The 27,210-nt window shown below is 40.3% G+C and overlaps 3 protein-coding genes across 3 annotated transcripts; all 3 read left to right on the top strand.

Moving 5' to 3' along the window:
• Nucleotides 1-2,182: 2,182 nt before the first annotated feature.
• LOC134660081 (uncharacterized) lies at nt 2,183-25,672 on the top strand. Its single transcript, XM_063515781.1, has 15 exons — nt 2,183-2,357; nt 3,379-3,447; nt 4,055-4,236; nt 5,981-6,119; nt 9,511-9,644; nt 10,244-11,094; nt 11,865-11,966; nt 12,370-12,462; nt 13,763-13,867; nt 14,613-14,702; nt 15,595-15,701; nt 16,487-16,656; nt 23,957-24,104; nt 24,724-24,869; nt 25,523-25,672. The coding sequence occupies exons 1-15, from the start codon at nt 2,261-2,263 to the stop codon at nt 25,670-25,672; spliced, it is 2,583 nt and encodes an 860-aa protein (XP_063371851.1). The 5' UTR covers nt 2,183-2,260.
• Nucleotides 6,808-8,451, top strand: LOC134660118 (putative aminopeptidase W07G4.4). The gene has a single exon (XM_063515822.1). The coding sequence runs from the start codon at nt 6,893-6,895 to the stop codon at nt 8,426-8,428; it is 1,536 nt and encodes a 511-aa protein (XP_063371892.1). The 5' UTR covers nt 6,808-6,892; the 3' UTR covers nt 8,429-8,451.
• Nucleotides 19,458-21,702, top strand: LOC134660310 (heat shock protein 70 B2-like). Its single transcript, XM_063516056.1, has one exon. It carries the CDS (start codon nt 19,716-19,718, stop codon nt 21,636-21,638), a length of 1,923 nt encoding a protein of 640 aa, XP_063372126.1. The 5' UTR covers nt 19,458-19,715; the 3' UTR covers nt 21,639-21,702.
• Nucleotides 25,673-27,210: the final 1,538 nt, after the last annotated feature.

Here is a 27,210-nt window from a genome sequence, read left to right as displayed (position 1 = left end):
TATTCATAAAGCCACATAGCTATAAACAACATTGTTTCAAAACAGTGTTGGTAATCTAAGTATCAAAGAAAATGTATGGCACTCATTAAGAAACATTGTTAACTTTTTACACGACTGCCCCAAAAAAAGAGTGTATTGTTTTCAGCGTTCATGTTTGTATGTGGGTATGTAAGTTTCTTTGTTACACCGTAACAGCTAAGTGCCTGAACCGATTTAGGTGATTGAGATATCATTGGAATCCTTACGTCATCCCGAGTAACATAGGCTATGTGACGTCATCACAAAACCAATATGGCGGATTATGCACTGCAAATTGTGCAACCGAAACAAAAATAAAACTTATAAACCTATCGAGTTGGGTATTAAAATAAAGGATTTTGAAAGACGATTCTAAAACTGTACACAAAATATGGCTTAAACTATTCATTTGGTAGGACAAGATTTTACAAAATATAAGTATAACGCAAAGATAAATGAATTGTCTAAATCTATTGAATGGGGTATTAAAAGAAAGGATTTTTTAAGGCGATCATACGAATATATATAAGTTATATGTTTAATTGTATCGTTGGAGAGAAAATACGAAATGTTCTACATCGCGCTAATGACATTTCTCTTTGCAGCTATATACGACAACGTCATACGTGGCGCTTACGTTATTTTCAATTGCGAAAGTGTCAAATACGAAAGGAACGGTTTGAACGATTGACTAGGTAAGTATTTCTCAAAAAAATTGTACATTTCGATCACATCTTAGATTTCTATAAAATTGGTTTGCTGGTAAAGTACATGAAGCTGAACAATTTCCACCATATTTCCCAAAATGTCCAAGAAAGTTTGTATGAAACATCCTTTTTTGTTACCAGATTTCCTTACACATTTGGTAACAAAAAAGGAATGTTTCATACAAACTTTCTTGGACATTTTGGGAAATATGGTGGAAATTGTTCAGCTTCATGTACTTTACCAGCATACCAATTTTTATAGAAATCTAAGATGTGATCGAAATGTACAAATTATTTGAGAAATGACTGTAGAAGTGTAGAAGGCAGGTCTTTGATGATGATTTTAATTTTGCACGACAAATTTTGCAAATCCCGGAGCACACGTGCTACTGTTGTGAAACAATATTTTACGAGAAGCAAAGACTGGGAGCTTAAGATAGATGGGCTCTTCCTGCAACTTCCACGAGTATTTTAATAACGAACTTAAGTGCCTTAAATCATATAAAAAATGTGGTTGGTTTGTATGGTCACTAAAATGTATAAAATAAAATAAATTAATTAAAAATTAAAAAACACGACTGCAATTTAAAAGCGAACTGAAAAGCTAAAAATAATTTTTAGTTATGTTAGGTACTCAACTTAATGAATGTAAAATATAATATATAGGTAAGTGTTCTGTCAGGGTCGTAAACAGCAAACGGAAAAGTTTAGGCTCATTTAGGATCGTGACTGTACCTGTATATTTTATTTCGATGCAGTCGGGGACCTGTGAATGGGAAAAATTCAATATATCAAGGTCCCCGACTGCAATCGAAATAAAATATACAGGTACAGTCACGATCCTAAATGAGCCTAAACTTTTCCGTTTGCTGTTTTTAGTATAATATTTTACATATATTTTGTTTAAAATTGCGTGACCGGATACCGATGTAATACGCGGGACTTTGACAAATTCTTCTTCTTCAGTCGGTCCCTCAATACTGAGGATCGTGACACCATGTCCTTCTGTTCTGTTGAAGACCAGGTTCCTCCGTAGGGTCCTGTTCCTCGCCAAGCGCATGGCCTGGTGCAGTTAACGGATTCAATTGTACAGTTAGTTTTACTGGGCATTTTCCGCAAGTCGACAACCATTGTGCCTATTTTGCGTGAATACGAGGTAGCTAGTTCAAGCGTACAATATCAGTAAGTGCCCACAATACCACTTAAAACAACGACGTTGGCGTGTGCGTGACATATTTCGATAGGTACTTATAATTGAAGGGACTACACTGGTTGACACCTGAAACGATTAACAATGTTCTTAAAAAAGTGTCAACCGCTCTAAGCAGTTATGTTGTTTTTGTAAACATCCCTTCAATTATGAGGTAAACTTCATAAAATTTCGTATATCCTTTCATGAAAATAAGGAACCCTAAAACAAGCTTATCGGTTTACTAACGTTTCCATTTTCTATATCGAAAGTGTTTCTTCACACATCAATAAATGTAAAATACAGTTAGCAATAAAATTGTTATTGTTATTATTGACCGCCCAATATGAAGCGCAGGGGCTTCAAAATATTAGTTTTATATTATTATATTAATTTTGTATTGTGTGATATAGATGAGGAATATGCGAGAACAGCACCTCCGAGTAAGTCTAATTACTATTTATTCTAGTATTATAAATGCGAAAATGTGTCTGTCTGTATAGCTTCTTAACGCTTAACACAGTCATTGCCACCCAGCCAAACAAGACATCCGCCAGGCCACAACAATTTCGTCATATAAAGCTGTAGTACCACGATCCCGACTATCGGTTCGTCCGGCCTGGGAACGAAATCATAAAATACCCGATAGTCGGGTTTTCGGCACTAAATGTGTTAAACAGTAAACCGCAGAACAGATTTGGACAAAATCTGGTACTTATGGAGATAGTTTGGGCTCTGAGAAAGGACTTGTTTTTATCAATCATCAATTCATCATCACCATCATTCCACTCAGACGAAGTCGCGGGCAGAAGCTAGTATTATAAATGCGAAAGTGTCTGTCTGTCGGTTACCTCTTCACGCTTAAACCGCGGGGTTATATTTCTGGACAGTTTGCCCTTCGGGCATCTGAAGCAACCTAACGAAGCTAGGTAGGTAACTTTCTTACACCAAATAAGTACTTAAAATTCTACATAACATAACCTACCTATCGTCTACCTAACCGTCAAAACATTACACGGGAACTAAAGTTACACGAAACACGAGAGTTAGGAGAGAGAGGAGTTAGTAAAACGATTGGGCGGATTTTATGATCGGCCGGCGACATATAGAAAGTACCATAGAGAAATATCAGAAATACCTATAAATAAAGAAAGAGTGGTAACTCCATACATCAGTTTTCTGGCCAAAACGCGAGTTATTTAGTAGTCGACATCTAACGTCGTAGTGGAACTATCAGTACCTACCACTGCTTGACTTAACTTGTAATACAAGTGGAAGTCCTTTTCTAACCAAAGCTGTCAAAAAGTGACTTCCGCTTGTATTACAAGTTACCTACAAGCTTTTGATAAACGGGCCCGGTCGTATTGTGGGCGCATCTGTAGCACTAATATGGGAGTGATAGACATTACCGTCCACCATCTTGGCTAGGACCTTGTAATTTTACAAACAGTCATCATTTTACAGTCACGCCACCGAACTTCGTGGCCTGGCCGAATGGGTCCGTACCGTTCTTCATCAATAGCGAGCATTTTGGTAAGTCATTTCTCTAATACCTAATCAGTGGCGTAGCCAGGCCTAGGCGAAGAGGGCCCTCGCCCACGGCCTCGCACTTAAAGGGGTAAGGGCGTAGCCAGCCAGTGAACTAGGGGGTGGCGAGTTGATAGGCCTGCGGGGGGGGGGCAGAGGGCACAGAGGGGCATGCATTGTACGTAAAATTTGAGCTCCAGAGAGAGGGGGGGGGGGGGGCAGCTGCCCCCTGTCTACCTGCCTACGCCCATGTAAAGAGGCCTCGCACAAGCCAACCCTTTTTATCATCTTGGGAATACACAAAGGGCCTCGCAGATGCGACTTCGCCCACGGCTAGATGTTCACGCTACGCCACTGTAGTAATGTGCTACGCGTGAAACTTCTATGAAATTATAACGTTTAACTGCTTGATTCAAAATTAAAAAAATATTCTAACAAAGCTAACTTGCCAAAGTTATATACTCTTGGTCAAACAGATCTTGTCAGTAGAAAATGGCGGCAAATTTGAACAATGTAGGCGCGAACTGACAAGATTTCGAGCGCGAAAATGACAAGTCTGTGGCTTGACCAGATGTTGACCAGCTATATATTAATAATCATTTATTTTCCATAGACAACGAGCAGACGCTGATTATAATGACGTCTCTCTCCCTCATCGCGTTCAAGACGTGCCTCAAGTTCGCGCCGGTGATGGTTCCGCCGGCCAACCACGAGCACGTGCTCACGTTCGAGAACCCGCGCGGCACGAGGAAGTGCGAGATACACCTGCACGGACACTCGAGTGATGAGCCGCACGTAAGTGCCACTAGTGTTGTCCCGAGCGTCGGCGTCTAGTCAACTCTATGGCTGCTGCTTGACGCAACGTTAGAGCAACCATAGAGAAAAAAATACATAGAGTGCTCACTCCATACATCCGTTTTGGTACCAAATATACTATTATTTTCATAGTAGTAGTAGTAGTAGTAAAACACTTTGTTGTACAAAAATCAGAACAAAACAAAAAAATAACAGGCGAACTTATCCCTTTAAGGGATCTCTTCCAGTTAACCTTTGACACATAGACATAGTCGACATCTAGCATCGAGTAGCGTAATTATCAGTACTGCTACTTGACAATAGATGTTGCACCGACACAAAAGTCTAATGCTCGACAATTTTCAGCTAATAATATAACCGGATTAGCCGGAACTCTTTTTTAAACTCCATCTGCTTTAATATTAGTTGTAAATTGTTGTTCAACACAATTTTCGTGAGTCGCGACTCACTAGACATCTAGTATCAAGTAGCGGTACTGATAATTCCGCTATTCGATGCTAGATGTCGACTACGAAAATAATAGTCTTTTTGGTACCAAAACTAATGTACGGAGTGAGCACTCTATTCTTACTATATTTCTCTATGGCGCAACTGCGCAGAGACGCCATTTTCCATAGCGCTGACTAGACGCCGACGCTTTAAAGCTAGTGTGGGGTCTCTAAGGTTACAAACTAGCGGCGTTGTTCATAAACGTCTGCTAAGTTAATCAGTTGATGATCGTCGTTTGTCCCTCTCTATGGCATAACGACATAGGGACAAACGACGATCATCAACTGATTATGTTAGCAGCCGTTTATGAATAACGCCGTATATATACCTATGTCACCGTCAAATTGTAAACGCTCGTCAGTTTATAATCTCGCTAGTTAAATTATAAACTGACGGTAGGAAAATTATAAACTAACCTAACCTAACCTCCGTTAGATTATAAAATAACGGGTTCACAATCTTACGGTGTCATATACAAACCGTGTCAAGCGACCACAAACCATGTAATGAATTAATTAAGACTCAAACACTTCTCTATAGCTGCCCAGACATCAAAACTTACCAATATATAATGAAATGAAATTTTGATTGAAAATTGATTGATATAAGTACCTAAATGAAAATGTAACGGGGGACATTGTAATAGGGCCCGGGGGCCGATTTTTGAATTTCGATCGCTCGATTTCGTCACTCGAAAATCGGTGGAAAACGGCGAAATGCTGATTTTTGTAATACGAGCGATAGAAATTGGGAATCTAGTGGTATTGACCACTCGTTTTCAATTCTATTAGTAGAATTTGCATGCCTAATAATAGGCCTTTACCATCTGTGTCAGATGTTTAAGCAGTATCCCGGTTACGACACTTGTGTTCGTGGCTGTAAAGCCCTATACGAGAGAGGATCCCTCGGCCACACACGCACGCACTACACGAAATACACGAAATCGAGCGGTCGAATTTCAAAAATCGGTCCCCTGGGCGGCTAGACCAGTGGTTCCTAACCTGGGGGTAATTACCCCCGTGGGGGTAAAACTGGTATTTTAGGGGGGTAAATAGGTAAGCTAACTTGATATAACAATACAAGAAACGTTCACGTTTTATTTTTTATTACCATTGGGAGGAGGGGTAAAATCAGGTTCCCTGGTTCCGTATGGGTGACCGGACTGAAAAGGTTAGGAACCACTGGGCTAGAGGCTACGTTTTAAGTTTTCTCACATCCTCCGTACTTGTTTTAGATCGTGACCCTTGGCTACGATTGCTTAGAAGCCCCGTGGATGGATCGCATCGTGTTGGGAGCCCTAGGGCTCCCCTTCGAGCACAACCGACAGTCCCGGGACAGTTTCATCGACGTGCAGTTTGAAAATATAGAACAACGTAATACATACATACATATAATCATTTCCCGGAGGGGTAGGCAGAGACCACGGATTTCCACTTGCTACGATCCTGACATACCTCTTTCGCTTCCGTTACTTTCAAAACATTCCTAGGTGCAACGTGTAAACATATCCTTTTAATTTGAGTCTTTATCATTTGATTGTATTTCCATACAGTATATTTGACAAACAACAACTAGTCTACTATAAATCTGTCGGTGTAGATCCGTAAAGCAACACAAAGATAAGTTTGCAGCTAGTTAAATCTTGCTGCAGTTCGCTCAAATGAATAAATAATAAAATAGGTACCGTCACCACTACCGTCACTGTTAACACGTCAAAAAATCGCAGGGAAGCCGGGGTATTTGGCTATCCTTTCTTTGATGAACGCAGTAAACAACATAATCCTTGTGTGCTATACATACCTAGTATACATACACTCCTTAAAATGAAGCTGAAACTAATGCTGGTTGGCTGTTTGACAAGCCGGTGTAAATCTAGTTCTTCGCTTCGGATAAGAATGCTAATCCAGGAAAAAATAAAATTTCCAAATCTGTTTTAAGTCTTGTTTTGGTGTTATGACTGTTAGTGACACCTATTTGAACAAATGCAGAAATAAGTTGGTTTTCAATATCTTTATCAAACATTATCAATATTATCATTGTAGTCACTGATAATAACTAGATCGTGACAAAGTTATCACCAACATAATTTATTTTTAATAATTAACATCAGATAGCAGTTGTTTCGAAGTCGTATCGAGGAAAAGACATGGCGCTAAGCCCATACAAGTTAGAGACGAATATATTTATTGAAACCAACGTCCAGTCAATCGACTACGATGGTGTCATACTCATCTTGTATCCAGAAGAAAAGAATGTGCCTCTCTCAAGAGACATCGGCAGTGTTGTCAAAGAAATAACTAAGCTAGACAAGCACGTATATAAGGAGTGCACCCTTTGGAACTGTGAGCATGTCAGTGGTAAAAGACTCACATTAGCACCTACTGGTAAAATTACACCATATCATGATGTGAGAGTTTTGAAGGAAGCGGCAAAGAAAGGAGTTGTGAGAGCATTAAGCGCCGGTATTAAGAAACCACTATTGATTATACCTTACTGTGTGGACTATCCTGATGGACAACTAGTGTCAATCCTCGGTGCCTTTGAAGCTTTGTACCAACCTCTACACGTAGTTGAACGTGGAAAAATTAATAACTTCTACAAGATCGGGTTCCACGCCGAGGAGAAGAACACGGACGCATTTAAAAAGGTTGTAAGCAACGCTATTGCTTTGGAAACAGCTAGGATTGTCGCTAGAGATATAGCAGGAGGTGATCCCGAAAGAATGTCACCAGTAAAAATAGTTGACTATGTAAAAAAGACCTTCGCTGGTTGCAGTAACGTAGTCATAACTGCGTTTAATGATGAGAAATACATTGCAGAGGAATTCCCGCTTTTGGCGGCCGTTTCTAGAGCTTCCAGTCGCGTAGAAAGGCATAAACCTTGTGTGCTACAAATTGAATACACTCCTTCAAACGAAGCTAGAGTCACTGAAACTCTAATGCTGGTTGGTAAAGGAGTAACTTACGACACGGGCGGCGCTGACATCAAAATATCAGGCAAAATGGCTGGAATGTCTAGAGATAAAAGTGGAGCAGCAGCCGTAGCTGGATTCCTAAAGGCCTGCTCCATACTTAAACCAACACATCTAAAGGTCATCGGGACCCTCTGTCTCTGCAGGAACTCTATCGGGGCAGATTCTTACGTGGCTGATGAATTACTAGTCTCCAGAAGCGGTAAAACTGTTAGAGTGACCAACACAGACGCGGAAGGTCGATTCGCGATGGCTGATGCACTGTTCAAGCTGGGTGAAGTCGCTAATAAGTATATAAATCCACATATCTACACTATAGCGACATTGACAGGGCATGCTAGAGCTTGTTACGGAGGATATGTCGCTGCAATGGATAACTATGCTGCTAGAGCAACGAACCATGCTAACCGACTTCAGTTTAGCGGTACCAGGGTCGCAGAAGGCATAGAAGTGTCCGTGATAAGACCGGAAGATCTATCAGTCAACGATGGTAAATGCAAAGGCGATGATCTTGTTCAAGTAGACATGGACGCGAAGGCTCGTCATCATCAGCTCGCCGCCGGGTTTCTGATTAAAGTAGGGGGTCTGGAGGATAGGAATGTGAAGTATACACATCTGGACATCGCTGGAGCGGCCGGGTCGCCTCCTGAAGAACCTACGGCTGTACCTATTCTCACATTATGTCATTTGCACAAGGTTACAACACTGTAGAATTATTAAAAAAACAACTTTTCCCGGGACAGGCCTCTTTTGTTATTAATCGGGGTTTGTAGTAGTAGTCAGTTTGCACTTTTGCAGTCAAATGAGGAGCTCTGAACGAATTTGCGAGAACGATCACCAACCGCAGAAAATGGCGATAAATTGTACCTAATACGGCTAGCAACATGTGCCTTGATATTAACTGTTGACCTACACAAAGCATAAGTATAATTAGAATTACTTAGGTATTTTAAAAACAATTATTCTATAAACATGTTTATTTACTTTTTTATTCATCTATCATATATATCATATCATAATATATAAAAACTGATAATCAGATTTCAAAGTCTCTGAGTTAACTATTTGTAAACGTTGGTGTCCTAAAAGATAAGATAATTTTTGTTTGTTAAGATTATGTTGTGTAAAGGAATTATAATTTTATTGATGTAATAAAATGTTACTTACAACATGTTGCTTATTTGATTTAACCTTTTTTCTTTATGATTATGAAGCCCGCCATTTGTACTATTGTATTGTATTGTATTGTAGGTACCTAATCAACCTAATCGTTCAAACCAGCTGAGCTACCAAAGCTTCTCCAGAAGCGCGCGAATATTTCCATTCCTTCCTTTTGTTTACACGCCTTTTAAGGAGGCGCATAACGACATCTATCGCTAGTATGTTGTTTAAAAAAGTTCGCAACTTCGAATCTTACCCGAAGCGGTGATTTTTTCTTTCATTTAAAAAAACAGTACCTATCTACCTATCTATCGCCTGCAGACTCGCCTGCAGACGTATCTGCTTGATAAAAAAAAGTGTAAATTTGTTTTAGTACTATAAATAAATAATAAATAATAAAACTTTATTCAGAAAAACATAGTCATAAATTTAACATTAGGTTAATAATATCTTATAAAGTAAGGCTTTTTATTGACTTCTACCTGAACTAGGAAAATCCTGTATCACAGGTTGAAAAAAAATAAAAACTAAAAATACTTAAATAAATTACATAACGGCAAACTTATGAGTTAAATTTGTGTGTAAAAAGTACTATTGGTGGGCAAAATAATATTGTATTTTATTATTTTTAGACGCTATCCCGCTATTCACCAAAGACATAGCGCTGCCCGCGGCCCTCCGCGCTCTACCCTATGACGTCAACAGCGTGATGCACTTCGGGGACCGGGACTTCAGTAAGAATGGCCATCGGACCATTATATTCAAGGTAATTTATATTAAATAGATAACATTTTCCGTATTTAACAGGCTAAGCAATTTCTTCAGTTTTCATTTTACTTCGTGAAATTACAATTTACATATTTTTGCCATCTGATGGTGACCCAACATTGTCTATTTAGTGGCGGTTCGTCTTGTTTTTTGCAATATTATAATCTTTCTAAGAAATTAAGTACATACTTAGTAAAATTTCCCATTTAAAACATTCAGCCCCTAAGTAAATATAGTTAAAAGGTCTTGAGGATTCACTGGACATCGTGCACATACAGAGATTGCAGAGAGAAATTATGGTGTTTTCATAAACACACAAGAGTTAAATCATCAGTAGGTATAGGGTATAGAATAGATAGATTTAACAAACGTAAAAAACTGAATCATAGCTAATGCATAAAAAGGTGTTTACTCTGGAGCGAATGATCCTATGACCCTTGCCCAGCTTGCCCTTTGAGAAGCAGCGGGTATGAATTGTGAATACAAAAAAATAATTTGATTTATACCTTTTTAGTAAATATATTAATTCGTGTTGTTTGAGGCATGATTACATTTTAATGTATAGGTACTAGTGTACTAGTGAAACTTTCTTTAAAGGATCGTGACACGAAGCAAAAATGGGACGGACCGAGCGAACTGGACCTCCGCAAGATAGAAATCATATACGGCGCAGAGTGCAGGGAGAGAGACCGTCAAGAGAAGATAGAACTATGCCACATGTACCCTGGCGTCCCTCTTGTCAGAAGGAAAAGATCTGTAGACTTAGAAACCACCAGGAGCTTAAGAGTCAACCCTGATATAACTCCTCCGCCGGAATTAAACATACCTAAACAAACACAAGACATTCTGACAAACTTGGACATTGAAGATGATGTCCAAAAGATAATCGAAGAGGTATTTAAGCTGTCAAACAAAGCGTTAATTAATACTAGAGGGAAATACTGCAATGTGTCCAAAGATGTCCTAAGATCGACAGGAGAGCCTGTAGATATCCATGGAATTATACAGATTGTAGCAGACTACGCGCAAAATATGGTAGACCATGCCGTTAGTAATTTAACATCCTTCTGCGCCGAGTCAGAATCAATAGAAAAATATCAAAGACAGGCATGCGGGGGTTATTGTCCAAAGAATTACTATTCAACTAAAGTGTTTAAGCCATATCCCAGCACGAAGAACCGACCGTACATACCACAGTCTACTAAACATGTAGGTGGGTTTAAGAAGCGTCCTTATGACCCGCAGTATCACTTGAGAGCCCAAGAGGATGTCAGGGAACAGTCTCAAAATGACACCAAAGTTGAGCCTCATGATAGAAAGAAAAGACAAGCATTGGACACAGCTTTAAGACGACAAGAGCGACTAGCTGATACAAAAAATGACTCCACAAGCTTGAAGGATGGAGAGGTTATGAAGCGGTCCAAGCGCGAAGTCACTGAACTGAACAGGTGAGATTTAAATCAATAAATCATTCATGTACAATATTAGTTTTATTTCTAAGTAAGGCTGTCTTTATATCTAGTAATGAAGTATAGGTATACTCACTATTGCAAGTATTTATAGTATTAGGTTTAATCAGAGAAAAAAGCGTAGGTACGAGGTACGAGTATATTATGGTGGTTTTGGCCTCTGGATTAAAGTTGCAGAGAAATAGGTTTCTACAAATCGACCGCGCGGTAGAGATTGTGAGTTTGTAAATTAAAAGTGGTTGCCGGTTTGTGCTTAAGTTTTACCTAAATAGCTTTGTAAATTAGGACTAGGACCCTAATTATGTCCAATATCTGATATCATACAGTTAAAGAATTTAATTTCCGACCCATTTCGTACCTTGTCACGGTGACAATCAATATGAATGTCGCTATATACAGGGTGTCCCAGAACTACCACGTCACAGTGACTCCGGAGGTAGGTCAACTCAAGAGGAACCTAATAACCTAATGACCTAAGTAAAAGTTGCATAATGGTTTTCGAGTTATTACCGAAAAAAAAAATTAGAATTTTCCCCTTTCAGTTGAAATTCATGTTTTTTTTCGGTAATAACTCGAAAACCAATGTCACTAGCTGTGACAAAGTACCTACAAAATGGGTAGGAAATTAAATTCTTTGGCTGTCTGTATATCGGAAGTAAGGTAAACATTTGTAACTAGCTTTAAGAGTTTCTCGTGCCTTTTGTGTCGGACAGCCTATAGTTTTGTACTGATAATATGTTTGATGAAAGGGAGGGTAGGAGGGCGCGCAGACAGAAGAGTAAGTCGAACGCAAATCCCCGAAGATACTCTGAGGAGATTGAGGAGGATGAAACTCAGAGCAGCGAGGAATGGTGAGCTTATTTTAACCTTCTGACCTTAACCTATCGTGCGCCGCGCGTCATCGTGAACCTTAATCCCCTACTTAGGAACCAGTGATACAGAAGTTAAAGCCAAAGGATCTATCTTCGGATGTGTGCGTGGATATTGTGAGTGTTGCGTGTCGGACTATTGACAATAATCACTAGGCTATTCACTAGGTACATCGTATAAAATAAAGTCGCTTCCCGCTGTCTGTCTGTATGTATGCTTAGATCTCTAAAACTACGTAACGGATTTTGATGCGGTTTTTTTTAATAGATAGAGTGATTCAAGAGGGAGGTTTATGTATAATTTGTTAACCCGTGCGAAGCCGGGGCGGGTCGCTATCGCTAGTTACTTATATATAAAATATTAAACTACTGTTCTTTGTAAAAGGAATGAGAGAAAGAAGAAACGGCCGGTGGTTGATGCGTCTGAAGAAAACCAGTACGAGGGTAAGAAGCCACGTAAGCCAAAGGATAATGAAAGGTAAGTACCTAAAGTAGATAACAAAAAGCAAGAAATATCCAATGGAACCCCTAGTATAGTTTGTAGCTTTCTAGTAGACCCCGAAAGCTTATCCTATTGTCTATTGTTCAGTAAAACCGCACGTGCTACTTACCTGCAAAAAAGGGTCCTAATTATTCTATTTGGCACCTGAGCGCGGGCTAGTCCGACGCTCAAAAAACCAGTGTAGGTGCGCTCTCCGATAACGCGCCTTTGTTACGCATCTCGATGACACATTTTAGACTGGTTCTGTAGCGTTCGACTCGCCGGCACTCAGTAACCGAAGTTTTTTTTATACCACATAGGTGGCAAACAAGCATACGGGCCGCCTGATGGTAAGCAGTCACCGTAGCCTATGGACGCCTGCAACTCCAGAGGTGTTACATGCGCGTTGCCGACCTTTTTTTAAAAACCTGCTTTTTTTTTTTTGAAGTACCGATTTTTTATGCAGGTGGTTGTGGCACGTGGCACGAGCGGTTTTTCTTAACAATAGACAATAGGATTAGCCTTCGGGGTCTATTAGAAAGCTAGATAAGATAAGATAAGATAAAAGATAGTTTATTCAAGTAGGCATAATTACAATGCGCTTATGAACGTCAAATAAAGCTAGGTAGACCGGCTCCAACCTCTACACCTCTGCCCCGAGAAGATTTAAATCCCCCCTCAATTGGAGGAGGGTATCCCATTATGGGACCGGCAACAAACTCGGCGGGACACATCTTTTCAAAAATAATTACATCTTACAAACTATACCCCTACCCACCCTACGCGCGCGGCGCGTCATTGTGAACCTTGTCGGAATGCACGAAGGTTGATATTGGGCTGAAGCCGTGCGCGTCAGTTGACGTCTTTGGCGGTCAAAGGGTTCAAAATCCATGCCGTTCAAACATAATATCCATTTTTAATCCGCCTATGAGCAGCGCAAAGAAGGTTAGGCGTCTTTGACGAATCTGTTATGACAGTCTTTTAATCTTATTCCCTCAAATTTTCTTTACCACTAGACTTTGAATGACTGAACATTGAAATTAAAGCATTTTATAGTCTGTTCGGAAAGAGAAGAGTCGTGGAATTTATTGGGCCCCATACATTCCACAACTCTTCTCTTTCCGCACAGACTCTAGCAGTTTATTTGCGAATGTCATGTGCCCCTTGATTCTATATTAGTAGCAATCTCTACCTGTTCAAAAACGTCAACAAATATCTGTACACTTCTTCCCTTTTCCTGGTAAGATTAATTTAATTAGGAACTTAAAGAGCCTAAAATGCGATATTGTGTTGTTAGAGAACGTACGAAACACCAAAAACCACCGGTGAAGAGAGATTCTGAAGAGATATTTGAAGTATATTCTGATGATGACGATGAAACTGAGGAAAAGAGTGACGAAAGGTGAGAAATTAAATTTAGATCTCAAAGGCACTGTCCCAAAGAAATCAACTTCGTTTTATTATAGTAAGAAAGAACTCCTAGAGTTTATCATCAGGATTATTGTCGGACACTTTACTGACTACTGACTAGTGCGATTAATTAGTCATTTATTATATAATATTTACTTTAATATTTTCCTCATGAAGGCTTGCAACCCTCGTAGATGTTTTTCTCTATCAAAAAGTGACTGGTTAATATCAAATGTAGGTATCAGTATCATATACGGGGTGTGGCCTGTACGAGCAAAAATTTAACCTGTAGGTTGTAGGTACCTACTTCTCTAACTAACTAACATTTGTTCAGTGACTTTTAAAACGCTTTGAACGCTTGCTTGTCACGCTTTAAACATAACAAAATTCGCAATACATTGCGTCTTAGAATAAACTTTAAAGTGTATTAAAAATTAAAACACAAGTAAAGAACTCGCGCGGTTAGAAGATGCTGATGTCAACTTAAGCCAGTCTTCTCCGAGACCACGGGGACAACGCCGTCCTCGAAACGTCGGAGGTAAATCTTAAAACTTAGATAAGCGATTAAGTCCCGTTGTATAATTTAATAAAACACAAGTTATTTTTAAAAGTCGCTGAACTAATGTTGGTCAGGAGGAGTGTACTGCCACATCCGGTATACTCGTATACCAATCGTCTGATGGGTACATGCCGTACATGCCTACATGGCTTGTAATAATACACTTTTTTCACTACAGAAATGATAAAAGGTATAAGAAGCCATTAAACGAGGAGGCCAGGGAGTCAACTGAAGAACATGATGTAATAAAACCTAAGCCTGTCAAAAGGTAAGCAGCAATACTCTTAACCTAGACCTTATAATGCCTTTTGTAATAAGGCTCACGAACAGTCATGTAGCGATATGAACAAAGAGTGTCTTAATATAGTATTAACATCAGTGATACCACCATAACAAGTCAGTCAACAGTGTCGGCGATGGTAGAGTCTGTGCGGAAAGAGAAGAGTCGTGGAATGTATGGGGCCCAATACATTTCACGACTCTTCTCTTTCCGCACAGACTCTATACACAGCAACACTCTTAACTGTCCATCGGTGGACCTTATGCCTTTGTAATAAGGTTCATGAAGCATCAGTCAGCAGCAGCGGGCGAGTGTTCAAAATTACCTTGACGCGCTCTTATTCTCTTAACAATAAAGGCGCGTCAAGATCATTTTGAACACTTCGCCCGCTTAGCAACTATTGCTGCTGACTGTACCTACAAGTTTCAAGTCTCCATCATCTTTTTAACATTTTTATTAAACTTTACTTGTAACTAATTGGCTACTCCATCGTAAGGCAGAAAGAAACAAGGCAAAACACTAACCCGGGGTTAACCGGTTAAACCTGGAGTTACCATGGTTACCAGTACAATTTGATACTAGCTTAACGGTTTAACAACTTAACCTCGGGTTAGTGGGATGGCGCAAGTGGCTGAAGTGGCCCTAAGTTTAGCCAAACAGAATTAAGTAGATACAGAGTGTTCTCTTCATAGTCAGTTATGAACTCGCTTAAAAACTATTATCGTCGCCGGTACCTTTAGTTCCTCACTAATATACTAGATGGCGTTAGACATTTTTAGTGCCATCTCTTGCCAAGTAGATGAACTTCGGAGTTAAATGCTTTTCCCTTGTCTCTAGTTTAGTGAGCTGTTAAATTAGGCTTTAGCGACCGTTTCAGGAGCCCCATGAAGACCGTGATGCTTTCAAAAGAGAACGAGGAGTTTTACAATCAACGCAAGTGGCCGGACGGCGTCGTGAGATATCTGATAAATAGGACGAGTACTAAATGTAAGTTGAATCATAGAGAAAAAATACATAGAGTGCTCACTCCATACATCAGTTTTAGTACCAAAAAGACTATTAGCATCTAGCACCGAGTAGCGGAACTATCAGTACTGCTACTTGACAATAGATGTAGCACCGACCGGAAAGTCTTATGCTGTTGAGATAAGACTTTCCGGTCGGTGCTACATCTATTGTCAAGTAGCAGTACTGATAGTTCCACTACTCGATGCTAGATGTAGAGACACTGAAATTAATAGTCTAACTGATGTATGGAGTGAGCACTCTTGTCTTACTATATTTCTCTATAGTTGAATCAATCTTGAGGGTTAAAAAAACTTTTGCCACCGAGTGAAACACAAAAATTTTCACCACAGACACGAGGAAATTGGCATTTATTATTTAATATAGTTGGTCAGACCAAATTGTCAGTAAATAAGAACAAAAAAAAACTATACCCATCCTTTTCTTTTGGGTGCTAGTACTGCTAGTACTAGTGTAAGACAAAGATAGTATGATTCTCTCAATGTTTGAAATAAGACAGTCCTTTGACAAACTATACTTGCCATATTTTTATATGAAAAAAAAAAGGTTTTGTTAAATTGGCATTTCAAAATAGAAACTTTACTTTGTGAAAATTTCCGAGAATGTACCAACTTTTTGGAAAAATTTCGCAACTCTTGAAATTTTCAATTATGGACCTAATGGCCTCTACAACCGTCACTGGTTGTCGCATGCAATTTGCTCTAACGTTTGAAGCGGCCTTAAAATGATAAATTTATCATTTCTAGTTGACCTCAAAGACCTGCGCCGGCGCCTAGGGATAGTGAACGCCCTCTTGTCACTGGAAACCTGCGTTCAGATCGAGGAGATACGAGAGGGCGACACTAGCAAGCATGAGGACTACCTGGTGTTGGATAACAGCCCTGACTTCGTCACGGGCCGGGTCGGCGGGAGGCAGGTGAGCAATGATGGATGAACCGATTTAGATAAAATATATCTAAGAACTAGCGCTAGACTACCTGCTTTCTGCTGCTTTTAGTTTACCCGTTTAAGAGCTACGCCAGGGTCACCAAATGGCGGACCGTTGAACTATTTTTTTTTGCTTATTTAATAAGAAAAAAGGACCGCCATGGTCATTTTATTTTAAGAACCGGCGGACACCTGAAGAAACTAATAAAATTGGTGATCCCTGAGCTACGGTGTTCAGACACATAGCTGACATAGCGGTCGAACTTATAACATAACACCCATCTTTGGTGGTTAAATACAAGACGAAGCTGACGCTATAGTGTCTTATAGATGCTTATAGGGACCGTGCGCGTTGGAGGGTCTGCCATCTTGTTGCCTGAATCAGAACCATAAACACGTACATTGACACTTCACGCCAAAGTAAGTGCTGCCATCTACCGTTCTTGTGCGTTTTCTTGTGCATAGAAGGTTCTGCCATCTTGTGGGCTACTTTGGAAGCATAAACTTCACATTTACGCGTCGCGACACAAATCTGACGTCTCCTGTGCTGCCCTCTACCGTTTATGCACGCTCCCTATAAAGGGGCGTTAAAAATATTCAGCGCCATCTATCATCACATCAGTATCAGAAGGTCTAAGCGCCGAACGAAATGGATTGCGAGACACTAGCTTTGTTTTTAGGGTTCCGTACCTCAAAACGAAAAAAACGGAACCCTTATTTGAATTTAGAACCCTTATTTACTCAATAAGAGTTCAAAATAGAATGTGGACTATGTATAAAAAATGCACACAGGGTCTCAGGGCCAGCTGCTTTGTCTGGTTTTTATACGTACATTAAATTGTCTACCTTCACACAAACAGAATAAAGTTGATATTTGAAAAACCCAAGCAGTGCAGTATTCTATTACATGCAACAATGTATAATTGTATTGCCTCCATTATTGCCTCACACCACAACGCGCGCGCCAAAGCGAAAACATACGCTCGAGTTCACAAACATGTTGACAAGCCAAAGTCCCAAACATATATTTACACGACCTTATTGTCTGTACATTCGCTGTCAGATATATCGGAGCGGCCGAGGTGCTCACAAATATCTGAACACGCTTCTAATGTCAAGTTAAAGTGCATATTCCGAGTGCCTAGCCAAGTTGCCAATCGTTTGCGCCGTAGCGTCTCTTTATCACTCTTCCATATAATATAAGTGCGACTGAGAGACATTAGCGTTTCGTTCGCTATGGCGCAAACATTTGGTGGCTAGCCATAACCAATTTTGGTGGCTAGCCATAAGCCGCGCGTGGCACTGTCGTCACCTAGCGGCCATATCTGTGTTGATCGTAACAGACGCGTTTTGTTAGAGAGTGAATCTTCTGTAGGTACCTAGTACTATATTATTTATTCTGTGGCTAGGCCCACAGATATTTTTGAAAGTCTTGGCCGTTCCTATATTTGATGGTGACTGTACCAATGCCCTTAACTACAATGATATTATATAACCATAGATAGGTTATACTCATAGGTACTTGTGGAGCACAAAAAAAGCTTCCATATTTATTTCTGTGACTAAGAAGAAATCTGTTATTTTTGATTTTAATATTCTCATTCCATCCATCTTTGTCACACTCGTTGTTAAATATAAGGTCGTCTCTTTCTCATTCGGTGTGCGGGAGCGCGTTAGCACGTGCACATTTCTCGCTTGTCCAGCCGCGACCGCGACTAAAGGCAACTTGTCCAATTTGTCACAAGGTAAGCGCTTCAATTTTGGAACGCCTATAACCTATCTTGAGTTATAAATCAATAATCATTGCTTAACTACCTTTTCTTTTCATCACACACTTGCTCGTAAAAGGTTATTACAAGTAGGCGATGCGGTCCGTAAATCCCAATTTACGACCTACGGCTGTAATGTTTACCATCTACAATTTAAAAATACTCCATTCATACCTATTATGTGTGTGTCCTTGGTGTGTCCCATTTCTCGTAAACACTACAAATTTCTAGTAAGTGCCTTTTTCATTTAGATCAAACAAAATAAAACCGTCAAACGATAGCAATAAGATTGTTGCAGAACGTATTCCAGAAAAGGATGTTTTGCACAAACTTGACCTTGAACGCGCCCATTCGATTAGTGCGAGCGAGATAGCAAGCAAACAAATGAACTCGATCGTTACTAGTGTGAGCAAGATAAGAGATACACGTGCTTTAGACATCAAACGCAGGCATGAATGAACTGGGTTGCCAGTATTTAAAATTAATCTTGAATTCTGGGATTTTATTAGTGAATGTGTTTGGTTAAAATGTATAATAAAATTAATTACGCATACATATCTTCATAAATATAATAATAATGTTGTATACTATTTGGGTGAAATTTAAAAATGGAAACTAGGTGCTGTAATTTATGGTAATTACATTTATTAGGTATTTAAACTTTATCTTTTAAATTAAATATTTATTATCTTTTGAGATCTCTATAGTGTTTTTCAGAAAACAGTATAACGAAGCACAGACAATAAATGCCTATATTAGGTCAGCCTAGGATTATTTAATTATCATTCATTACATATTTATAAATCAAGCAATAAATAAAATATCTATACAAGAGTTACTTGAGTTGAGATTCCCTAAATTTATACATTTCGCAACAAATATACTTTATTTACGTAAAATCCGTAAAGTAACAACTTTACTTGTAATTAATAAAAAATATCTATTTTTTATTGTTACGTGGCTCACTTGTTTAATTAATAATTCATTATTTACAACACCATGCTCCAAATTTAACGTTCATTCTATTTTAAACAAAACACAATTTTGATAAATCTTGTTTCATTGATCTGGCAACCCAACTCTAGTAGCTTCTACCGTATCAGCTTTCTGATTGGCCGGAACATTCTAGCAAGCGAAAATTCTCGATACCCATTGGGCGAGAGTATATATACAAGGACCGCGCGCCGCCGGCTCTCAGTTTAAATTTCGAAGGACGTTTGGAAACTTTGTGTAGTGAAATTCGTTAAAACTTTTTCGCGGTTTTTTTAAGTTCGCGTAAATGGTGGCCATAGGCATCGATTTGGGTACGACGTATTCTTGTGTAGCGATATGGAGAGAAGGTTTAGTAGAAGTGATATCGAACGACCAAGGGAACAGGACAACGCCATCTTACGTCTCTTTTACGAAGAACCAGCGCCTCATAGGAGAAGCAGCGAAGAACCAAGCACCTTTCAACCACTGGAACACGGTTTTTGGCACGAAACGCCTCATTGGACGTCGCTACGATGACATAGGCGTACAAATGGATTTACACAACTGGCCATACGTAATTTCTAACAACAACGGTAAGCCAAAGATCCAAGTAGAGTATAAGGGTCAGAAAAAGCAGTTTGCACCAGAGGAAATAAGCAGTATGATAATTTGCAGGATGAAGGAGTTTGCCGAGGCGTATTTGGGAGATAAAATTAAGGATGCCGTTGTGACTGTTCCTGCTTATTTCAACGACGCTCAGCGACAAGCGACCAGGGCCGCAGGGGTCATAGCAGGCCTCAATGTATTGAAGATAATAAACGAGCCTACAGCTGCAGCGTTAGCATATGGATTAGATCAGAATTTACAGGAAGCAACGAATGTACTCATCTACGACCTAGGAGGCGGAACGTTGGACGTATCCGTTTTGAGCATCGATGAAAAATCCATGTACAAAGTTAAAGGGACCGCCGGAAACACGCGATTAGGGGGAGAGGATTTTGACAACAGATTAGTAGCTTATTTTGCAGAGGATTTTTGGAAAAGGTACCATACGGATATATCAGCAAAAACTAAAGCTTTGAGGAGATTGAAAACGGCAGCTGAACGCGCGAAACGGGCTTTGACTTCAGCTTCGGAGGCCTACGTGGAGATAGAGTCTTTGTGCAACGATGTTGACTATCAGGGGAAAATAACCAGAAATCAATTTGAAGAATTATGTTCAGATTTGTTCAGAGATACGCTCAAACCAGTACAGAAAGTTCTAGATAACGCTAAGGTTAATAAACACGATATAGAACATGTTATTCTCGTCGGAGGGAGTACTAGGATACCAAAGCTAAGGAGTCTGTTGATTGAGTTCTTCGATGGAAAGACATTGACGGCATCTGTCAATCCTGACGAAGCGATAGCGTGCGGTGCAGCTATACAGGCCGCTGTCCTCAGTGGAGAGGAGCATGAGAGGTTACAGGATCTACTTCTAGTTGACGTAGTGCCATTAACATTAGGAGTGGAAGCGGCTAGAGGCATGATGTTCCAAGTTGTAAACAGGAACACTCCAATACCTTGCAGAGTTACCAAAGAGCTAACCACATTGGAAGACTATCAGACAGCTATGACTATAGAAATATTTGAAGGAGAAAGAACGCAAACCAAAGATAACAATCTATTGGGTTCTTTTGACCTTAACGGCATACCTCCCGCTCCCCGAGGCATAGCTAAGATAGATGTCACGTTCGACATAGATTTTAACGGAGTTCTCAGTGTATCTGCTCAAGATCGAAGCACGGGCAACAAGGAAAGTCTAATAATAAGAAATAATGACAGACTGAAGCAGCAGGAAATCGAGAAGATGATGGTCGATGCTGAGATATTCAAAGAAGACGATAATGAGGATCGCAGGAGAATAGAAGCCAGGAATCAATTAGAGAGTTACATTTATAGCGTCAAACGATCCGTAATCGATAAAATTGGAAATTTGACACCCATAGAAGCGACTACGATGGTGACAGAATGCCAAGAAGCATTGACATGGTTGGAAGGAAACATGGACTGTCTTCGAGAGGATTTTCAGAGGAAGATGTCAGAGCTGTTGAGGAGATGGTCAGGAGTTATGAAGAAGATTTATGGACAGAGATGGAGAGGTTCCAAGAAGCAGAGAACGGACTCTGAAGCGTCGAATGGAGTTTCACCAACTACTATTGAAGATATATTTGATCTAAATCTGTGGTAAAAACTTTTTAGTAAGATGGGGAATATATTTAGTATGTTAGGTGCTTAAACATTACGCGAGATCTCAGAGACTATAGCAACTGTAGCACATTTTTGTGTAGAATTAGGGGCTTAAAGAGTCATTTAGTGATTTGGGGTAGTAAATAGTATAAATACGCTAGATTCATATTCAATCTGCTGAAGATTTGTATTGCTATTAAAGTATCTATGAATGTAGAAAAATGTCGTTCTAAAAATAAATTTTAGCAATAGGTAAATTATATTGTGAAATATGAAGATGGGATAAAACGAGAGTTGTATGCCAAGTTTTTATAATTACTACTTCGTATGTTTAGTTTAGTGCTCGTTTTGTTACTGAAATTAGTTTTATGTGTTTGTGATTTTATCTGGATCACTTGGCTGTGAGTGAAATGTGATATGAATACTTAGGATTGTTGTCATTTGAACACAAATAAAAGCAAATAGTTATAAATAATAGAAAAACAATAGCAATGCCCTTCTCGATAAATATATTGTAGTAGAGTAGCAAGAGAGGTGATTAAGTCAAAAGCATTTATTGCAAATTATATATTTATTTAGAATAATAAATATAATTATTTTGTTATGATACAGTTACTATTATTACAATAAAATATTTCGACCTGGTGGTTGTTTTATTGAATGTCCTCCCCTACCCATTTACCTACTTCTTCCTGGTCTTTTGGAACACAGAAACAGTTCAGGGAGCGTACAGATATCTCTTTCTCGCTCTCACTTATGGGTGCAACGCTCCAAGGTCACGGTGCGGTGCGATAGTCTGTTTTTTTTTAATTTTTTCAAGTTTGTCCTAGCGCGCTGAAATTTCGGTCAAGGAATCTCTGGGTCCTCTGGATTCGTATGGTAAAAAATTTTTTCGAAAAATGTTTCAATTGCGGAAAAACTGGCCACTTTTATTTTGTATGGCAACTCTTAAACGGCGCGAGATGGGCGGGGGGTGCTCGACCAAATGTCATAGAGGGCCTCGAGAGAAATACAACTGCATTTGAAAAAATTCAAAATGGCCGACTTTTTTTTTTTTTTTTTCAAGTTGGTCCGAGCGCGCTGAGATTTGGCACGCGGCGAGCCTGGGGCCCAAGATTACTATGTAAAAAAAATTTTTTGAAAGAGTCCAAAACGGCGCGGGCGGGGGCAAAAGTCAAATTTCCAAGTAGGTTAAGCGAGCCCGAAGGGCGAGCTTTAGGCTGGGAGGCCGAAGGCCGACCCCGCGACGGGCCGTCAGGCCCGGAGCTTCACCCCGGGCGTCCGGGCGTGTCCAACCCCCAGTAATTTTGGGCGAGGCCGAAAGCCTCGCCGCGGGAATGACGAGCAAAGCAAAATCCTATACAAAAAGTGTGTTAAGCGAGCCCGAAGGGCGAGCTTCAGGCCGGGAGGCCGGAGGCCGACCCCGGCGACGGGCCGAAGGCCCGGAGCCTTCACCCCGACCCCCAAGCGTGCGACCCCCAGTAATTTAAAGCGAGGCCGAAGGCCGAGCTGCGTGAATGAAGTGCTTCCAAGCGTTCTACCGAGTCGACTGTGTTGATGAGCGAGCCGGCGGGCCGAAGGCCCGGCGGCGAAGCGTCGAGGCTCGCGAAGGCCGAAGGCCGAGCTCCGCGTAGGGCGTAGGGACACTTTTACTATTGGGTCGTGTTTAAGCTCCAACTTCCCGCTTACGCTCCCAAGCAAAACCAACCCTCCCCGAGTGTTTTAATAAGCGAAGCGGCGGGCCGAAGGCCCGACGCTGAGCTTCGAAACCCGGCGAAGGCCGAAGGCCGAGCTCCGCGTAGGGCCGAAGGCCCGGAGCGTCCCTTACCATTCCCCAAGCACGCGAGGCCGAAGGCCGAGCTGCGGGAATGAAATGCTCGCATGCGGACCTTTTCTTTCGAGCAAAAGTACTACTTCATTTCTTTTTCCCTTTGGAAAACAAAACTACAGCAACAACAACAGCACAAACAACAACTACAACAACAGCAACAAGCGTTCTACCAAGTAAACTGTGTTGATGAGCGAGCCGGCGGGCCGAAGGCCCGGCGGCGAAGCGTCGAGGCTCGCGAAGGCCGAAGGCCGAGCTCCGCGTAAGGCCGAAGGCCCGAAGCGTCACACGAGAGGGGGAAGTTGGAGCTCAAACACGACCCAATAGTAAAAGTGGCTTAGACAAGCGAAACGGCGGGCCGAAGGCACTTTTAGAGTGGACAGCTTTCTCATACAATTTGGCAATCCGCACGGACGGTCCGCGTGACACTAAAACCAGCCTTACCTGACAGACAGTCTTCTCCACATTGTCAGTAAACTGTAATTTTCCAGATATTCGGCACCCCCGAGTTGCTGGCCGGCGGGCAGCACCGCCAGCACACCGCCATGATGGTGATGGCCATGCTGGGCTTCTACTTCGAGCTGGCGCGCCACGACCGCGACGAGTACGTGAAGATCCACCAGCGGCATATTAGAGCCGGTTAGATAATTCTTCTGTGTAAGGCCTGAGTGGACGCTCGAGTTGGGCGTGCAGCGGGGCGGGGCGTACGGCGTGCATGTTAAACAAATGCAAGCGTATAGGAGCGGCCTTAGTGCACGCTGCTCACATCACGCGTGAGCGAGGGCGAGGAGCTGAGGAGCCACGCTGCACGCCCCGCCGAACGCTCCGCCTCGAGCGTCCACTCAGGCCTTACACTTACCCAGCCCATTGATTATCTTAAAATTTTAGCCGTAAACAACTATTGCTAGAAATACTCATGAACCACTGCGAAAATGTGGTGTGTAGGAAGAGGGTCTATTGTGAACGACTTCGTTCGTTTGTTCGTCTTATTTGCCTCTTTATCGCTCGAATATGCAAGAATGATAGAGATGCCGATAATTATCCATGTTCGCGGTAGCTGAAGTAACGGGCAACCGAACCGAGTTCACTATAAGAGTGATAACACACTATCAACCACTTTAAAAGCCGTTACACACTACCGCACCGCACCGCGACCTTGGTGCGCCGCACCCATAAGTGAGCGAGAAACAGATATATCTCTTTCTCGCTCTCACTTTTTTTACGGCTATTAATAATTATCCAGTATGAATGTTGCCAGATAAACTTCACCACTTCGAGAAAATAAGCGCGGACGCGACGTTGCCGCTGCCCTATGACTACGAAAGCGCCACACACCCGCCTTGGATGTACTGGAGGAAGCTTGGCAAAAAGGGAATCTCTACCGTCGCTACTTATAAAGATAAGGTATATATATATATATATATATATATATATATATATATATATATATATATATATATATATATATATACATAGTTATGTGAAAGAAACTATACATATATAAGCACAGAATAAATACTACTACTAGGTAGGTACATAAGGTTCGCTCTCTAACAAAACGCGTCTATTACGACAGATATGACCGCTAGGTGGCGCAAGCGCGAGCAGGCGTCCGCGCGTTCCGTAGCGGTGCGCGGCAACTATATATACAATGGCTAGACACCAAAATTGCTGTGGGCCGCATGTATTATTGGTTGCAAACTCTGTAGAACCATTATTAATTTAAATTTAGAAAGATCTGTCCTATCCTCAATCATTCGTATCGGTGATGCAGATCGAGTGTATAGCTTGTGAAGCTACGAGCGGAGGCTGAAATAACCGCCGCCTAAGCTAGAAAAAAAAAAATGGTAGTTTTTTCCCCGCCTCTTTGGCAGTTTAAATGTTGCCGCCATTACTAACGATTATTAAAGATTCTTTTCTATTTATTCAAGATATTTTTCTAAGGCCGCGAACTTTTCAGTCGCCCTTCGTAGACGATATTCTGGAGCTTTTTGAAATACAGCGCTGGCAACTCCAATTTTTACTTTTTCATAGACATTCAAACTTTTTTTTTTCAGGACCCAGACGGCAGCATCATGAGGAGATTAGGTCAAAACAAAAAACTGTTATCGGAGACAGATATAATTAAAATAAATAGTGTGTATGGCGCTAAATGTAAGGTGGTAGACCCGAAAGTTAATCAGCCTAAGAGCGATTGGGACCAATAACTCCAATAAAGGACTAATACTACAAGATATGAAAAAGTCAACTAAAGCTGGTCAAGCAAATCTTGTCAGTAAAAAAGGCGCGAAATTAAAATTTTCTATGGGACGATATCCCTTCGTGCCTACTTTTTTCAAATTTGCCGCCTTTTTCTACTGTTGATCTGCTTGACCAGCTATATTTTTATAGTTACAGCTATATAGTCCGTCAACCAAATCTTGTCAGTAGCAATGTAAAGCAAACTAAAGTAGGGCAACACTCAAAGAGCAGTATTGCGCTAAGAAAAGCAGCAATGTACGTCGAACCAAAAGAATTTTTTTTTCCGCTGAGCGCGCCCTGCGTACGTCAATTCAAATTGTCACTTGCGGTTTATTGAAAAAATTTGAAACGGACGGACAATTTAAAAGCGATGTTAAATCAATGTTAATCAAAATGATGAACAAATTTGAAGATATCAAAAACAACTCCCTGTCGTAGTGCTTATATTCTCTTTGTTCCCTATCTATGTCTTCTAAGTTTACTAAAATAAAATCATATCAAAATGCAGATAATTAGATGGTGCATATATTTGTTATTTACAATATAATATGCCACTTGTTAATGTAAATTAGTGTACTCTTCTGGATGAATATGACATACCTGTGTAATTTTTTTGATTGGTATATATTGTAAAATAGGATTACATATTGAAAATAAAACAACTGATATTTGGGTGTTTATTTAATTTAAAGGTAAATAAGATAAGGGTCACTTTAGTTTACACTATAATTCAGGTCATTATTTGAAAAAATATAATGAAGTTACCAATGTTACCGGGTCACTTCAACCAAGCATAATACTCTGTAGTATTCTATTGCATCTTTGTAAATAGTCACAACTGATTGCTGAAAATATTAGACAGGTGGGCCTATGGACGGTTTCCAGGACACAATTTATGGTCTTGTTGGATAGATTTAGGCATACGTTTTAATTTTATTTATGCCTTTTAACCCTAAAACAAAAAACTGAACATAATCTTAAAAGTTCGAAAGAGTTCTTCCATGTATTTGTCATAACCTCAATTTTTAGTAATGTTTACCATCAACGAGCATGATTGTACATTGTAGGCCCCTTAGCTTTGCTTATTCTCATTTAATGTATTGGTATTTAATGGTGACAGCAGAAATATCTCTTGAAACAGAAATCAGAATGAAAACCAAATGAAAACAAATAAGGTGACGGCTGTCGTTCACGAATTTCACGATCCACATTCCACAGATAAAACACAGATGACACGCATTTTGGAATTATTCGAACACAGTGTTGCTAACCCGCGATTTTTCAAATTTGCCGCCTTTTACTACTGACAAGATTTGGTTGACGGACTTTAAACAATAAATCTATTGTTCTTATGCAGTGTTTTGTTTATTGTAACTGAATATACCTAATATAACAACATTAATAAATTGTTAAATTTTATTTTATTTTATTGGCCTATATACTTAGGTAGAGTCAGCTCAGCAGCAGACGAAGGGCGAGGTATTTAAAATAAACTGAACAGTAA

Source organism: Cydia amplana, chromosome 26, assembly GCF_948474715.1.
Source record: "Cydia amplana chromosome 26, ilCydAmpl1.1, whole genome shotgun sequence".
In the NCBI taxonomy this organism is placed as follows: domain Eukaryota; kingdom Metazoa; phylum Arthropoda; class Insecta; order Lepidoptera; family Tortricidae; genus Cydia; species Cydia amplana.
Note: the sequence above shows the minus strand (reverse complement) of the source record. Positions and strands in the feature narration are given on the sequence as shown.

Bases quoted from the DNA above. Each gene is read 5' to 3' on its own strand.
- LOC134660081 (XM_063515781.1), top strand. From the start codon at position 2,261: ATGAAGCGCAGGGGCTTCAAAATATTAGTTTTATATTATTATATTAAT. The intron at 2,358-3,378 runs GTAAGTCTAATT...ATCATTTTACAG, and splicing joins TGCGAGAACAGCACCTCCGA to TCACGCCACCGAACTTCGTG. The intron at 13,868-14,612 runs GTGAGAAATTAA...TTTTCACTACAG, and splicing joins GAGGAAAAGAGTGACGAAAG to AAATGATAAAAGGTATAAGA.
- LOC134660118 (XM_063515822.1), top strand. From the start codon at position 6,893: ATGGCGCTAAGCCCATACAAGTTAGAGACGAATATATTTATTGAAACC.
- LOC134660310 (XM_063516056.1), top strand. From the start codon at position 19,716: ATGGTGGCCATAGGCATCGATTTGGGTACGACGTATTCTTGTGTAGCG.